Source organism: Procambarus clarkii, chromosome 56 (assembly GCF_040958095.1).
Source record: "Procambarus clarkii isolate CNS0578487 chromosome 56, FALCON_Pclarkii_2.0, whole genome shotgun sequence".
Classification (NCBI taxonomy): domain Eukaryota; kingdom Metazoa; phylum Arthropoda; class Malacostraca; order Decapoda; family Cambaridae; genus Procambarus; species Procambarus clarkii.
This window is the reverse complement of record NC_091205.1, coordinates 2211513-2228415: the sequence shown is the minus strand read 5'-3', so window position 1 is coordinate 2228415 and position 16903 is coordinate 2211513. Positions and strand designations below refer to the sequence as shown.

The 16903-nt window shown below is 51.0% G+C and overlaps 1 protein-coding gene across 1 annotated transcript; it reads left to right on the top strand.

The window, feature by feature from the left end:
* Window positions 1-3765: 3765 nt before the first annotated feature.
* LOC138353047 (craniofacial development protein 2-like) lies at window positions 3766-15817 on the top strand. Its single transcript, XM_069305686.1, has 2 exons — window positions 3766-4359; window positions 15656-15817. The coding sequence occupies exons 1-2, from the start codon at window positions 3766-3768 to the stop codon at window positions 15815-15817; spliced, it is 756 nt and encodes a 251-aa protein (XP_069161787.1).
* Window positions 15818-16903: the final 1086 nt, after the last annotated feature.

Genomic DNA, 16903 nt, shown 5'->3' with positions numbered 1-16903 from the left:
ATTATATATTATCAATATAAATAAAAATGAAAATGTTCGTTTGTTCAAAATCGCTAATCACAGAAAGTTCTTCACCGATTTCTTTGAAATTTTCACACAACGTTCCATTCCCATCCGGCCAGGTTTTAATATTCATTTGTAAGACGTAAGGGCAACACATGCTGTAATCTCAAATAGTTCTTCACCGATTGCTTTGAAATTTTGATACAACGTTGTATTCGAATAGGCACATCTTTTCTTATTCTATTGTATCGATGCCACCCCTGTGACAGATAAAAACATGCGTTTTTGAGCGACAGCGCCATCTGTTGCACATAATAGCAACATGCCCGGTATGCTAAATATGTCACGAATTCTATTTAAATGTTTCCGATTGCATTGATATATTTAATTTTTATAGATTTCAATATATTATATGTTTTATTGAATTATTGTGTGTGACATTGTGTTGGAATTGAGCTGTGTTGTTTACCATACCATTCATTTCGTAAGTATAAGTATAGATGCCACACTTGTGACAGGTAAAACTATGCTTTTCATGAAAAACAGTGCCATCTGTTGCATGTAAGAGCAATACACATGCTATACTAAATATGTTACAATTCCACTTCAGCATTTCTGATTGCATTGATAAATTGAATTTTCATAGATTTTGATTTATTTTCATTTTGAATTAATTATTTTGTGAGAATTGCATTGGAATTAAGCTGTGTTGTTTACCAGACCGTTCATTTCGTGGGAATAGTTTATTTTTTGTATTTTTTCATATTTTCATTTCATTTTTAACTGTTTTTTTTATATTTCAGTGATGTGAACATCAGATCACTTGATGTTCCCAATTCTCTGATGGGAACATCAGACCATTTGGGAAGGCATTGGACGAGGGAGTGGGGAATGGTGGGGATGATGAGGGGACGGAAGTGAGAGATGGTGGGGATGACGAGGGGACGGAAGTGAGAGATGGTGGGGAGGACGAGGGGACAAGGGAGGGGGTAATGGTGGGGAAGGTCAAGGGGACGGGGCAGGAGTTTAGGATGGTGGGGACGAGGGGATGGGGGGATGGAGAATGGTGGGGAGGACAAAGGGACAGGGGAGTAGGGTATAGGTGGGAAGGAAGAGAGGATGCTGGAGTGAGGAATGGTGGGGAAGGACGAGGAGACGGAGGAATTTGGGATGGTGGGGACAAGAGGATAGGGGAATGGAGAATGGTGGGGAGGAACAAAGGGACATGGAAGTGAGGCATTATGGGAAGGAAGAGGGGATGGTGGAGTGAGGAATGGTTTTGAGGCCGAAAAGACGGGCGAGGGGGAAATGGTTGGGAGGACTGGGGGACAGCGAAGGTTGCTGGGGTTCAGCAACGCGTAGCCGGGTACTGCTAGTTTAATATATACATCCTTCCACTGACGTCTCATTATCAGGTCCGGAAAGCAAAATGACTCTCGCTGGGGTAGATTTGTTCCACCCAGCTTACATTGGGTCATAAGACTCCCCTTCCCCTATTTTTGAGAGACATTCTCAGTGGCTAGGCTCGTGACAGAGCATCAGTCACCACATTATCTCGTCCTCTTATATATCTTGTCTTCAGATTATATTCTTGAGGTAGCAGGAACCCCCCTGGTCAACCTCTGATTTGCCTGCTTCATTTGGCTCAGGAACACCAGGGGATTATGGATAGTATACACAGTAACTGGGTGTCCTCCCCCACTTACGTATACCTCAAATGTTTTAATGCCCGGACCAATGCCAATGTCTCTTTCTCGAGCGTACTATATGATCTCTGATGCTTAACAAACTAGGGAAAAGTTTGTCAGCTTGAGAGAAACTGCAAGCTTCATTTCAAAGCAGTTTGCAGTTTTCCCGGCAAAATACTCGCTGCTTATAAGACATTTCTTCAAGAACTTGTGGGATTTAGCAACCTTCTCGCAGAGTGCAGAAAGTCCCCGAGATAAAATGCCTAGAGATGAGTCTCAGTTAATCCTGTATTCCTAAGACCAGCACCGCGTTATATCCTCATAGATTTTCTCGGGACTTCCACGACTTATATCTCGACGGAAGATGAGAAAAATGTTAAAAAATTATTAATAAATACAAGAAAGAGCGTTTTGAGTGATCAGTTTTCCTTATTTTCCTTCTGTCTGTCTATGTCTCTGTCTCTCTCTCTCTCTCTCTCTCTCTCTCTCTCTCTCTCTCTCTCTCTCTCTCTCTCTCTCTCTCTCTCTCTCTCTCTCTCTCTATCTCTCTCTCTCTCTCTATCTCTCTCTCTCTCTCTCTCTCTCTCTCTCTCTCTCTCTCTCTCTCTCTCTCTCTCTGTCATTATGGTCCGCCTACATATGAGCTATTGTAGCATAACAATCATAAGTTTACAGTTTTATTTGGAAATTCCCTGACTTTGTTAATGAACCCTTGAAGAATACAAAAATAAAGAAGACAAAATAATATATTTGCACAAGCAAATTTAATATTTCAAATGTCTTTTGGTCTTAAGAATATAATGATGATCTAATACGCCGGGAAACTACCGAAGTTGGTCAGAACTGATTGATAATTAGAGTCTATTCCAATATAACTATATTGATCTGGGATAATGTTGGATACTTTAAAGTCAAGCATAAGAATATAGAAAAAAAGGAAACTCCAGGAAGACTAATGACCAATACAAGACAGCTGCTGTTTCTGTCCTTCTCAACTTGTGCAAACATATCTCTACCCCTGGAGGGTAGAGGGAAGCTGGAGGGTGAGGAGAGCTGCATAAAATGGATGGCGTCTAACAAGAGGCAACATAAAGCTGAAGAATAACGTAATATGTTTTATCTTTAACGGCTATGAAATATTAATAAAACAGCATGATATATGAATCCCCTTATTTTCTTTAACCTTATATACATACATTTGGTTCCAAGGGTTGTTATAGCCGGGGGGAAGGGTTGTAGAGATAAGCTCCCACAGCCTGTAAAGTGCCCCTGATGGCGTGCGTCTCAAATAGCCTCTGACAACCAAGTCCAGCTCCTGGCCTGCACGTGTGACTTAGCCTCTAGGCCTGGCGGAACTGCTTCTACCAACAGGGGAAGGGGCGAAGGCTGGCCTCTAGCTCCTTAAAACCAGTTGCCTCGGACAGATGGGACTCGTTAGCCTGGGAAGGCAGCTCATCTAGGGAGAGGAAAACCCCGAATTCAAACCTCTGCTGTCTTGCAGCTAAACCCACTCATGGGAAAGACTTCGGGAGTCAACCCTGAGGAAAAATCCGGAGTCGGAGTCCCTAAGGCAGTTTGCAGCTGTTTACAGCTACATTCTGGCAACTCCTGCGACGACACTGGTGCCAAGCGTATCGGCACCTGCCCTTCCCTTGGATCACATCGGTGGCGTGGAGAGGGTGGATCTGCTGCATGGGCAACAGCTGGTCCTCCATAATTACTGCCCAGGCCTGTGCCCTGGAGAGGACACCCCAGCATCGCCTTGGCGATGGTTCAACACGGGAAGGGACAGTTACTGGTGATAAGCCTACCACTCAATTGGCATAGAGTGAGGCGCATGGGTTGCTTCCGTCGGTGGAAGAAATCATCCGATTTCATAGGACAGCTACCGCCCACCTCAAGCTGGGCAGCCCCCAGCCAATAAGGTGCTGTCCTGCCACGGTCCGCCTGCTCCGCTGGGTGCGTGAGGCTTAGGCCACAATCCAATAAGCGGATCGTCAATCATGTACCAGGCAAAAGAAAACAAACACAGAGCCACCCAGGTCTCATACTGGGCACATGGAATGTAAGGACTATGACACCAGGTCTCTCGGAAAATCTACAGGAAGTGAATGACGCCCGCAAGACAGCTGTGATCAACAATGAACTATTCAGGCTCCAGATGGACATAGTCGCCCTGCAGGAGACACGTCTGCCCGCGACCGGCAGCATAAGGAAGAAGGAATTTACCTTCTTCTGGCAGGGCAAACCTCCAAAAGAGGTAAGGGAGCATGGCGTTTACTTTGCCATCAGGAACAGGTTATTAGGATCTATAGTACCACCCACAGAGGGGTCTGCAGGGATCATAAAACTTCAGCTTCATACAGCAGCAGGAATGGCCAGCCTCATCAATGCCTATGCACCAACAATGACTTCCTCTACCGAAGCGAAGGACGAGTTCTATGATAATCTCGGCCTAGCTCTCAGAGACATACCTCAACAGGAGCCAGTTTATCTCCAGGGAAATTTTATTTCAAGAATTGGTTCTGATCACAGCTCTTGGCATTCCTGCCTGGGCCAGTTTGGATTTGGGAAGATGAATGAGAGTGGGCAGCGCCTCCTGGAGTTCTGCTGCCGTCATAATCTCTGCGTCACCAATTCCTTCTTCGACACCAAGCCCCAGCATAAGGTTTCCTGGAGACATCCCAGGTCTAAGCATTGGCACCAACTCTACCTGGTGCTTACGGGGCGTAACAATCTGAGAAACGTCAAACTGACCCGCAGCGTCCAGAGCGCAGATTGTGACACCGACCACCATCATCATCAATGATGATGAAGAACATCATTGATGTTCCTGATGTAGGATCACCAGCATGAATGCCTTCCTTCTCATTCTCCACCTTCCCTTTCCTTCACCAAAACCACTAGAGTGGACGGTAGAGCGACGGTCTCGCTTCAAGCAGGTCGGCGTTCAATCCCCGACCGTCCAAGTGGTTGGGCACTATTCCTTCCCCTCCACCCCCCCCCCCCCCCCGTCCCATCCCAAATCCGAACCCTGACTCCTTCCCCAGTGTTATATAGTCGTGATGGCATGGTGCTTTCCCCTGATAATTCCCTCCCTCCCTGACTTTAACGAACTTCCGGACCCTTACCAACTTTTCCTACCCTTCATCACCTTCCCGGCCCTTCCTCACCTTCCCGGCCCTTCATCACCTTCCCGGCCCTTCCTCACCTTCCCGGCCCTTCATCACCTTCCCGGCCCTTCCTCACCTTCCCGGCCCTTCCTCACCTTCCCGGCCCTTCATCACCTTGCCGGCCCTTCATCACCTTCCCGGCCCTTCATCACCTTCTCGGCCCTTCCTCACCTTGCCGGCCCTTCCTCACCTTCCCGGCCCTTCATCACCTTCCCGGCCCTTCCTCACCTTGCCGGCCCTTCATCACCTTCCCGGCCCTTCCTCACCTTGCCGGCCCTTCATCACCTTCCCGGCCCTTCCTCACCTTCCCGGCCCTTCATCACCTTCCCGGCCCTTCCTCACCTTCCCGGCCCTTCATCACCTTCCCGGCCCTTCATCACCTTCCCGGCCCTTCCTCACCTTCCCGGCCCTTTCTCACCTTCCCGACCCTTCCTTACCTTCCCGGCCCTTCATCACCTTGCCGGCCCTTCATCACCTTCCCGGCCCTTCATCACCTTCCCAGCCCTTCATCACCTTGCCAGCCCTTCATCACCTTCCCGGCCCATCATCACCTTCCCGGCCCTTCCTCACCTTGCCGGCCCTTCCTCACCTTCCCGGCCCTTCATCACCTTCCCGGCCCTTCCTCACCTTGCCGGCCCTTCATCACCTTCCCGGCCCTTCCTCACCTTCCCGGCCCTTCATCACCTTCCCGGCCCTTCCTCACCTTCCCGACCCTTCATCACCTTCCCGGCCCTTCCTCACCTTCCTGGCCCTTCATCACCTTCCCGGCCCTTCATCACCTTCCCGGCCCTTCCTCACCTTCTCGGCCCTTTCTCACCTTCCCGACCCTTCCTCACCTTCCCGGCCCTTCCTCACCTTCCCGGCCCTTCCTCACCTTCCCGGCCCTTCATCACCTTCCCGGCCCTTCCTCACCTTCCCGGCCCTTCCTCATCTTCCCGGCCCTTCATCACCTTCCCGGCCCTTCCTCACCTTCCCGGCCCTTCATCACCTTCCCGGCCCTTCCTCACCTTCCCGGCCCTTCATCACCTTCCCGGCCCTTCCTCACCTTCCCGGCCCTTCATCACCTTCCCGGCCCTTCATCACCTTCCCGGCCCTTCCTCACCTTCCCGGCCCTTCCTCACCTTCCCGGCCCTTCCTCACCTTCCCGGCCCTTCATCACCTTCCCGGCCCTTCCTCACCTTCCCGGCCCTTCATCACCTTCCTGGACCTTCATCACCTTCCCGGCCCTTCATCACCTTCCCGGCCCTTCCTCACCTTCCCGGCCCTTCATCACCTTCCTGGACCTTCATCACCTTCCCGGCTCTTCATCACCTTCCCGGCCCTTCATCACCATCCCAGCCCTTCATCACCTTCCCGGCCCTTAATACCCTTCCTGGCCCTTCACCACCTTCCCGGCCTTTCACTACCTTCCCGGCTCTTCATCACCTTCCCGGCCCTTCATCACCTTCCCAGCCCTTCATCACCTTCCCGGCCCTTCATCACCTCCCCGGCCCTTCATCACCTTCCCGGCCCTTCATCACCTTCCCGGCCCTTCATCACCTTCCCGGCCCTTCACCACCTTCCCGGCCTTTCACTACCTTCCCGGCCCTTCATCACCTTCCCGGCCCTTCATCACCTCCGCGGCCCTTCATCACCTTCCCGGCCCTTCATCACCTTCCCGGCCCTTCATCCCTTCCGGCCCTTCACCACCTTCCCAGCCCTTCATCACCTTCCCGGCCCTTCATCACCTGCCCGGCCCTTCATCCCCTTCCCGACCCGTCACCACCTTCCAGGCCTTTCTCCACCTTCCCGGCCCTTCATCACCTTCCCGGCCCCTCACCACCTTCCCGGCCCATCATCACCTTTCCGGCCACTCACCACCTTCCCGGCCCTTCATCACTTTCCCGGCCCTTCATCACCTTCCCGGCCCTTCACCACCTTCCCGGCCTTTCACCACCTTCCCGGCCTTTCACCACCTTCCCGGCCCTTCATCACCTTCCCGGTCTTTCACCACCTTCCCGGCCCTTCACCACCTTCCCGGCCCTTCACCACCTTCCAGGCCCTTCATCACCTTCCCGGCCCTTCATCACCTTCCCGGCCCTTCATCACCTTCCCGGTCTTTCACCACCTTCCCGGCCCTTCATCACCTTCCCGGCCCTTCACCACCTTCCCGTCCCTTCACCACCTTCCAGGCCCTTCATCACCGTCCCGGCCCTTCACCACCTTCCCGGACCTTCACCACCTTCCCGGCCCTTCATCACCTTCCTGGCCCTTCACCACCTTCCCGGCTTTTCACCACCTTCCCGGCCCTTCACCACCTTCCCGGCCTCTCACCACCTTCCCAGACCTTCACCACCTTCCCGGCCCTTCACCACCTTCCCGGCCCTTCACCACCTTCCCGGCCCCTCACCACCTTCCCGGCCTTTCACCACCTTCCCAGACCTTCACCACCTTCCCGGCCCTTCACCACCTTCCCAGACCTTCACCACCTTCCTGGCCCTTCACCACCTTCCCGGCCCTTCATCACCTTCCCGGCCCTTCACCACCTTCCCGGGTTTTCACCACCTTCCCGGACCTTCACCACCTTCCCGGCCCTTCACCACCTTCCCGGCCCTTCATCACCTTCCCAGACCTTCACCACCTTCCCAGACCTTCACCACCTTCCTGGCCCTTCACCACCTTCCCGGCCCTTCACCACCTTCCCAGACCTTCACCACCTTCCTGGCCCTTCACCACCTTCCCGGCCCTTCATCACCTTCCCGGCCCTTCACCACCTTCCCGGCCTTTCACCACCTTCCCGGACCTTCACCACCTTCCCGGCCCTTCACCACCTTCCCGGCCCTTCATCACCTTCCCGGCCCTTCACCACCTTCCCGGCCTTTCACTACCTTCCCAGCCCTTCACCACCTTCCCGGCCCTTCATCACCTTCCCAGACCTTCACCACCTTCCTGGCCCTTCACCACCTTCCTGGCCCTTCACCACCTTCCCGGCCCTTCATCACCTTCCCGGCCCTTCACCACCTTCCCGGCCTTTCACTACCTTCCCAGCCCTTCACCACCTTCCCGGCCCCTCACCACCTTCCCGGCCTCTCACCACCTTCCCAGACCTTCACCACCTTCCCGGCCCTTCACCACCTTCCCGGCCCTTCACCACCTTCCCGGCCTCTCACCACCTTCCCAGACCTTCACCACCTTCCCGGCCCTTCACCACCTTCCCGGCCCTTCACCACCTTCCCGGCCCTTCACCACCTTCCCGGCCCTTCACCACCTTCCCGGCCCCTCACCACCTTCCCGGCCTTTCACCACCTTCCCAGACCTTCATCACCTTCCCGGCCTTTCACCACCTTTCCGGCCCTTCACCACCTTCCCGGCCCTTCATCACCTTCCCGGCCCTTCCTCACCTTCCCGGCCCTTCATCACCTTCCTGGACCTTCATCACCTTCCCGGCCCTTCATCACCTTCCCGGCCCTTCCTCACCTTCCCGGCCCTTCATCACCTTCCTGGACCTTCATCACCTTCCCGGCTCTTCATCACCTTCCCGGACCGTTCATCACCATCCCAGCCCTTCATCACCTTCCCGGCCCTTAATCCCCTTCCTGGCCCTTCACCACCTTCCCGGCCTTTCACTACCTTCCCGGCCCTTCATCACCTTCCCGGCCCTTCATCACCTTCCTGGACCTTCATCACCTTCCCGGCCCTTCATCACCTTCCCGGCCCTTCATCACCTTCCCGGCCCTTCACCACCTTCCCGGCCTTTCACTACCTTCCCGGCCCTTCATCACCTTCCCGGCCCTTCATCACCTCCGCGGCCCTTCATCACCTTCCCGGCCCTTCATCACCTTCCCGGCCCTTCATCCCCTTCCCGGCCCTTCACCACCTTCCCAGCCCTTCATCACCTTCCCGGCCCTTCATCACCTGCCCGGCCCTTCATCCCCTTCCCGACCCGTCACCACCTTCCAGGCCTTTCTCCACCTTCCCGGCCCTTCATCACCTTCCCGGCCCCTCACCACCTTCCCGGCCCCTCACCACCTTTCCGGCCACTCACCACCTTCCCGGCCCTTCATCACTTTCCCGGCCCTTCATCACCTTCCCGGCCCTTCACCACCTTCCCGGCCTTTCACCACCTTCCCGGCCTTTCACCACCTTCCCGGCCCTTCATCACCTTCCCGGTCTTTCACCACCTTCCCGGCCCTTCACCACCTTCCCGGCCCTTCACCACCTTCCAGGCCCTTCATCACCTTCCCGGCCCTTCATCACCTTCCCGGCCCTTCATCACCTTCCCGGTCTTTCACCACCTTCCCGGCCCTTCATCACCTTCCCGGCCCTTCACCACCTTCCCGGCCCTTCACCACCTTCCAGGCCCTTCATCACCGTCCCGGCCCTTCACCACCTTCCCGGACCTTCACCACCTTCCCGGCCCTTCATCACCTTCCTGGCCCTTCACCACCTTCCCGGCTTTTTACCACCTTCCCGGCCCTTCACCACCTTCCCGGCCTCTCACCACCTTCCCAGACCTTCACCACCTTCCCGGACCTTCACCACCTTCCCGGCCCTTCATCACCTTCCTGGCCCTTCACCACCTTCCCGGCTTTTTACCACCTTCCCAGACCTTCACCACCTTCCCGGGCCTTCACCACCTTCCCGGCCTTTCACCACCTTCCCGGCCCTTCACCACCTTCCCGGCCCTTCACGGCCCTTCACCACCTTCCCACCCCTTCATCACCTTCCCGGCCCTTCACCACCTTCCCGGCCCTTCACCACCTTCCCGGCCCTTCATCACCTTCCCGGCCCTTTATCACCTTCCCGGCCCTTTATCACCTTCCCGGCCCTTCATCACCTTCCCGGCCCTTCATCACCTTCCCGGCCCTTTATCACCTTCCCGGCCCTTCATCACCTTCCCGGCCCTTCATCACCTTCCCGGCCCTTCATCACCTTCCCGGCCCTTCATCACCTTCCAGGTGTAATAGTTCTGAAAACTACCCTTGTAATAACCCTTTTCCCTACTTCTCTTCTCTCTCTACTCTTTTCCCTTCTTCAGTCAATACCCCAGCTTAACACTGTTACAGTTCAGTATGACGCCTCACTCGACTGCCACGAATATTGGCTGAATATTAAATGAGGAGGACACAACAAGAACAAGGGTTATTAATTTATAACTAATAATTAAAATCATTAAAACACTGCCACCACCTTCCCAACTATAAATGAATGTATCTAAATTATTGTTTCTCCAAGAAGGAAGGGACTCACTAATTATGGAACTCAAAAGGGGCAAATAAGAATCTTGGTAAATAACTCTTGGGAAGTAATCCTGTAATCTTTACTGCCAAAGGGTTCAACTTTATTATTTTAAAACACCTAAATTGAAATCAAATTGAAAGTTATATTCTACTTTGATAAGACATCCTTCGAGGCAAATGGAATTCGAGGTGCATTTACTGTTGTACCAAAACTCGGACAGACATTACCTTAATCCTGCAACCTCGGCCACGATGTTGATTGGCTGCCCCCAGATCATGAGATCTTGACCCCAGTCCACTCCCAGGACACACTGCCTCTAATATTTTCTAAAAACCCTTACCAGTCGAACAGGCATCACCCACTTAGTTCCTAGGCCCAATTAACTCCGCCTATCAAAGCTCAACCAATGACTACAGAGTGTCACTCTTAGACCACCCAAAACCTCGGACTTAGCCCCGGCCCTAAGCTTCCTTAGGTGACAAAGGCCTGTCCTGAACGTTATGTTTTACTCCCGTAGACTCATGAACCGATCCCAGGCTACACAGGAAACCACAGCCGTATATGACTCCCAGCTCCACCACTCGAAACTTGAGAATTACGGTAATTCGTCACTGTTCTTAAAATTGTTAAATGGTTAGTAACGAAGGAAGGAAGAGAGGGAAAACGAATTGGAAAAAGGGGATTGGAAATGACTGTGAGACAAATGATTTGGAAAGATTGGAGACATAGGGATTGGGGAACAAGTGACTTGACCACCTGCCTAAGGGGTAACTTGACTCTGTTATGATGAGAAACGGCCAGCATGGAGGGGGGTGGACGAATGATCATAGGGTCGGACTGACGCATGGGAGGGATGGACAAGGGAGGGGAGGCAAGGGAGGGATGGGAAGGGGAGGAGGAAGGGGAAGGAGATATGGTCTGCGCATACCATTACACCGGCCCTTCATCACCTTCCCGGCCCTTCATCATCTTCCTGACCCTTCATCACCTTCCTGGCCCTTCATCACCTTCCCGGCCCTTCATCACCTTCCCGGCCCTTCATCACCTTCCCGGCCCTTCATCACCTTCCTAGCCCTTCCTCACCTTTCCGGTCCTTCATCATCATTCCGGCCCTTCATCACCTTCCCGGCCCTTCATCACCTTCCCGGCCCTTCATCACCTTCCCGGCCCTTCATCATCTTCCTGACCCTTCATCACCTTCCTGGCCCTTCATCACCTTCCCGGCCCTTCATCACCTTCCCGGCCCTTCATCACCTTCCCGGCCCTTCATCACCTTCCTAGCCCTTCCTCACCTTTCCGGTCCTTCATCATCATTCCGGCCCTTCATCACCTTCCCGGCCCTTCATCACCTTCCCGGCCCTTCATCACCTTCCCGGCCCTTCATCACCTTCCTAGCCCTTCCTCACCTTTCCGGTCCTTCATCATCATTCCGGCCCTTCATCACCTTCCCGGCCCTTCATCACCTTCCCGACCCTTCATCACCTTCCTGGCCCTTCATCACCTTCCCGGCCCTTCATCACCTTCCCGGCCCTTCATCACCTTCCTAGCCCTTCCTCACCTTTCCGGTCCTTCATCATCATTCCGGCCCTTCATCACCTTCCCGGCCCTTCATCACCTTCCCGGCCCTTCATCACCTTCCTAGCCCTTCCTCACCTTTCCGGTCCTTCATCATCATTCCGGCCCTTCATCACCTTCCCGGCCCTTCATCACCTTCCCGACCCTTCATCACCTTCCTGGCCCTTCATCACCTTCCCGGCCCTTCATCACCTTTCCGACCCTTCATCACCTTCCTGGCCCTTCATCACCTTCCCGGCCCTTCATCACCTTCCCGGCCCTTCACCACCTTCCCGGCCCATCACCACCTTCCCGGCCCTTCACCACCTTCCCGGCCCTTCATCACCTTCCCGGCCCTTCATCACCTTCCCGGCCCTTCATCACCTTCCCGGCCCTTTATCACCTTCCCGGCCCTTCATCACCTTCCCGGCCCTTCATCACCTTCCCGGCCCTTCATCACCTTCCCGGCTTTTCATCACCTTCCCGGCCCTTCACCACCTTCCCGGCCCTTCACCACCTTCCCGGACCTTCATCACCTTCCCGGCCCTTCATCACCTTCCCGGCCCTTCATCACCTTCCCGGTCCTTCACCACCTTCCTGGCCCTTCACCACCTTCCCGGCTTTTCATCACCTTCCCGGCCCTTCATCACCTTCCCGGCCCTTCACCACCTTCCCGGCCGTTCATCACCTTCCCGGCCCTTCATCACCTTCCCGGCCCTTCACCACCTTTCCGGCCGTTCATCACCTTCCCGGCCCTTCACCACCTTCCCGGCCGTTCATCACCTTCCCGGCCCTTCACCACCTTCCCGGCCGTTCATCACCTTCCCGGCCCTTCACCACCTTCCCGGCCGTTCATCACCTTCCCGGCCCTTCATCACCTTCCTGGCCCTTCACCACCTTCACTACACGTATTAAAGAAATAAAGATGGGCACTGTTTAATCATCAACGTTGATGGTCAAATTAATATTTAATCATCAGCGAAGATGGTCAAACTAATATTCAATCATCAACGTACAAAATAATATGCTAGATGAATCATGGTGAAGATGTAACTTGGTATATAGCAAGATTGAAGTTATTATAAAATAATTTATGGAAAGGGTGAAAATGGGGGTTAACCCCTATCCACCTCTGACCATCCTGGTTCAATCACTAGTCACACTGAAAACTTTTCAGAACTAAGCCTCAAGCTCCTGGCCTGCAGCTTCTGTCACACAGATAATATAGACAAACAGAAGCTCTCCTTTTACCATAGATGAGAATATCAAAATTAAAATTTAGCTAAGAAATAATAAGATATATAAGTAAATAAAATTGAAATCTTGCTTTAATTACGAAAAACAAGTCTTCTAAAAGAATTGCTCAAACCTTTCTTGAATTTCCTTATGTGCTTCCGAGATGAGATCTACTGGTTCTTGGTACCACTGAGACATGTTACCACTGAGACATGTTACCACTGAGACATGTTACCTCTGAGACATGTTACCACTGAGACATGTTAACACTGAGACATGTTAACACTGAGACATGTTACCTCTGAGACATGTTACCACTGAGACATGTTACCACTGAGACATGTTACCTCTGAGACATGTTACCTCTGAGACATGTTACCACTGAGACATGTTACCTCTGAGACATGTTACCACTGAGACATGTTAACACTGAGACATGTTACCACTGAGACATGTTACCACTGAGACATGTTACCACTGAGACATGTTAACACTGAGACATGTTAACACTGAGACATGTTACCACTGAGACATGTTACCACTGAGAAATGTTACCACTAAGTCATGTTACCACTGAGACATGTTACCACTAAGTCATGTTACCACTGAGACATGTTACCACTGAGACATGTTACCACTGAGACATGTTAACACTGAGACATGTTACCACTGAGACATGTTACCACTGAGACATGTTACCACTGAGACATGTTACCACTGAGACATGTTAACACTGAGACATGTTACCACTGAGACATGTTACCTCTGAGACATGTTACCACTGAGACATGTTACCACTGAGACATGTTACCACTGAGACATGTTAACACTGAGACATGTTACCACTGAGACATGTTACCTCTGAGACATGTTACCACTAAGTCATGTTACCACTGAGACATGTTACCTCTGAGACATGTTACCACTGAGACATGTTACCACTGAGACATGTTAACACTGAGACATGTTACCACTGAGACATGTTACCACTGAGACATGTTACCACTGAGACATGTTAACACTGAGACATGTTACCACTGAGACATGTTACCACTAAGTCATGTTACCACTGAGACATGTTACCTCTGAGACATGTTACCACTGAGACATGTTACCACTGAGACATGTTACCTCTGAGACATGTTACCTCTGAGACATGTTACCACTGAGAAATGTTACCACTGAGACATGTTACCTCTGAGACATGTTACCTCTGAGACATGTTACCACTAAGTCATGTTACCACTGAGACATGTTACCACTGAGACATGTTACCACTGAGACATGTTACCTCTGAGACATGTTACCACTGAGAAATGTTACCACTAAGTCATGTTACCTCTGAGACATGTTACCACTGAGACATGTTACCACTGAGACATGTTACCTCTGAGACATGTTACCTCTGAGACATGTTACCACTGAGAAATGTTACCACTAAGTCATGTTACCACTGAGACATGTTACCTCTGAGACATGTTACCTCTGAGACATGTTACCACTAAGTCATGTTACCTCTGAGACATGTTACCTCTGAGACATGTTACCTCTGAGACATGTTACCACTGAGACATGTTACCTCTGAGACATGTTACCACTGAGACATGTTACCTCTGAGACATGTTACCTCTGAGACATGTTACCACTAAGTCATGTTACCTCTGAGACATGTTACCTCTGAGACATGTTACCTCTGAGACATGTTACCACTGAGACATGTTACCTCTGAGACATGTTACCACTGAGACATGTTACCACTGAGACATGTTACCTCTGAGACATGTTACCACTGAGACATGTTACCACTGAGACATGTTACCTCTGAGACATGTTACCACTGAGAAATGTTACCACTAAGTCATGTTACCTCTGAGACATGTTACCTCTGAGACATGTTACCTCTGAGACATGTTACCTCTGAGACATGTTACCACTGAGACATGTTACCTCTGAGACATGTTACCACTGAGACATGTTACCACTGAGACATGTTACCACTGAGACATGTTACCACTGAGACATGTTACCACTGAGACATGTTACCACTGAGACATGTTATATGTGATACTATTGCATACACATATGCAATAATATCATTATTATTTACTGTGTCTATTACGAAACTAAGAAATAACACTGATAGATTTTCCTTTAATAACTACATGTAAGGAACACAGTTGCTAAAATATAATAAATAAAATCTATTTTATTTAAGATATTTTTATTTACCAAGAAATATTATTTAGGTAATTCATTATTTATAACAAGAAAAGGATTCATATGCATATCTGCATGCTGCTCCAGCGTATGTAACTTCCTAAGTGAGTGGTTAACTGTATGCATGCGTGTATCTGCATAAAGGAAGGTATTCATGTATTCGTGAATACATAATGTAATCACATGGCATGCATTTTATTATTCTCAATTGCTCCAACGTCTGTTTAAATATTTGTTTATGTATAACCAGCTCGATGCAGTCTCGTGGCTGTGATATATTGCTGGGACCTCGGGTCAAGCGCAGAATTTCTTGCCCAACATATTACACAAAATATATTCTGACGGGCATGCATGTTTCATGAGGTATATCTGAAGAAGGTTTGCGTGTACTCGCAATATGCAGGTACTGGAATAAGGATTAAAAGTCCCATTTATACCGCTGAGGCTCTCTATAAAAAAAAATCTATTTTTACAAATGGGACTCTGGATGAAAAGCCAAATTATTGTTGTAGGAACTCGGATTAATCCGTAAATTAAAACCTTAAGCATTTTTTACTCTTAAAGTTATTACGGAGGCAATATGTCTACAAGATCTTCGTACACGTGGCCTTTGAACAGAGAAGGATCCACAGAGAGGACACAGCGACGGTCTACTATAGATATGTTGATGATATCCTCGGCTTTATGGAGGAGAGCGACGGTCACCTACTGAATTTATTTTCATAGGCTAACACGATTCACGCCAACCTGAGATTTACACTGGAAAATAGCGAACACTCACTCACCTTCCGACAGTGAACATTGACGAGACAAACTGGACGCTACAGACTGGACGCTATAGACTGGACGCTACAGACTGGACGCTACAGACCAGACGCTACATACAGGATGCTACAGACAGGACGCTACAGACTGAACGCTACAGACAGGACGCTACAGACAGGACGCTACAGACAGGACGCTACAGACTGGACGCTACAGACTGGACGCTACAGACTGGATGATACAGACTGGACCCAACAGACTGGACGCTACAGACAGGATGCTACAGACAGGACGCTCCAGACAGGACTCAACAGACTGGACGCTACAGACAGGATTCTACAGACTAATCGCTACAGACTGGATGCTACAGACTGATCGCTACAGACTAGACGCTACAGACTGGATGCTACAGACAGGATGCAACAGACTGGACGCTACAGACAGGATGCTACAGACTGGACGCTACAGACAGGACGCTACAGACAGGATGCTACAGACTGGACGCTACAGACAGGACGCTACAGACAGGACGCTACAGACTGGACGTTACAGACAGGACGCTACAGACAGGACGCTACAGACTGGACGCTACAGACAGGACGCTACAGACTGGACGCTACAGACAGGACGCTACAGACTGGACGCTATAGACAGGACGCTACAGACTGGACGCTACAGACTGGACGTTACAGACAGGACGCTACAGACAGGACGCTACAGACTGGACGCTATAGACAGGACGCTACAGACTGGACGCTACAGACTGGACGTTACAGACAGGACGCTACAGACAGGACGCTTGTGGGGAAACTCCAGGCAGCTATTCTCTTTTTTAAATTGACTTTAATAAGATAAAGTTATGTCTTATTTATTTTTCTTAGTAAGTAAGAATTAATTGAGTGGACTGTATATACTGGTAAACTGCCTGAAATCTTCTCACACACTAATGGGAGGGACAATTGTAGCCTAAACCACTTTGTTATGGCTCCTTCTTAAACTACCAATTGTTTACCTTTTATAATTATAATATACCACATGTGGTGGTCT

Bases quoted from the DNA above. Each gene is read 5' to 3' on its own strand.
- LOC138353047 (XM_069305686.1), top strand. From the start codon at position 3,766: ATGACACCAGGTCTCTCGGAAAATCTACAGGAAGTGAATGACGCCCGC. The intron at 4,360-15,655 runs GTTTCCTGGAGA...TTACTCTTAAAG, and splicing joins ACACCAAGCCCCAGCATAAG to TTATTACGGAGGCAATATGT.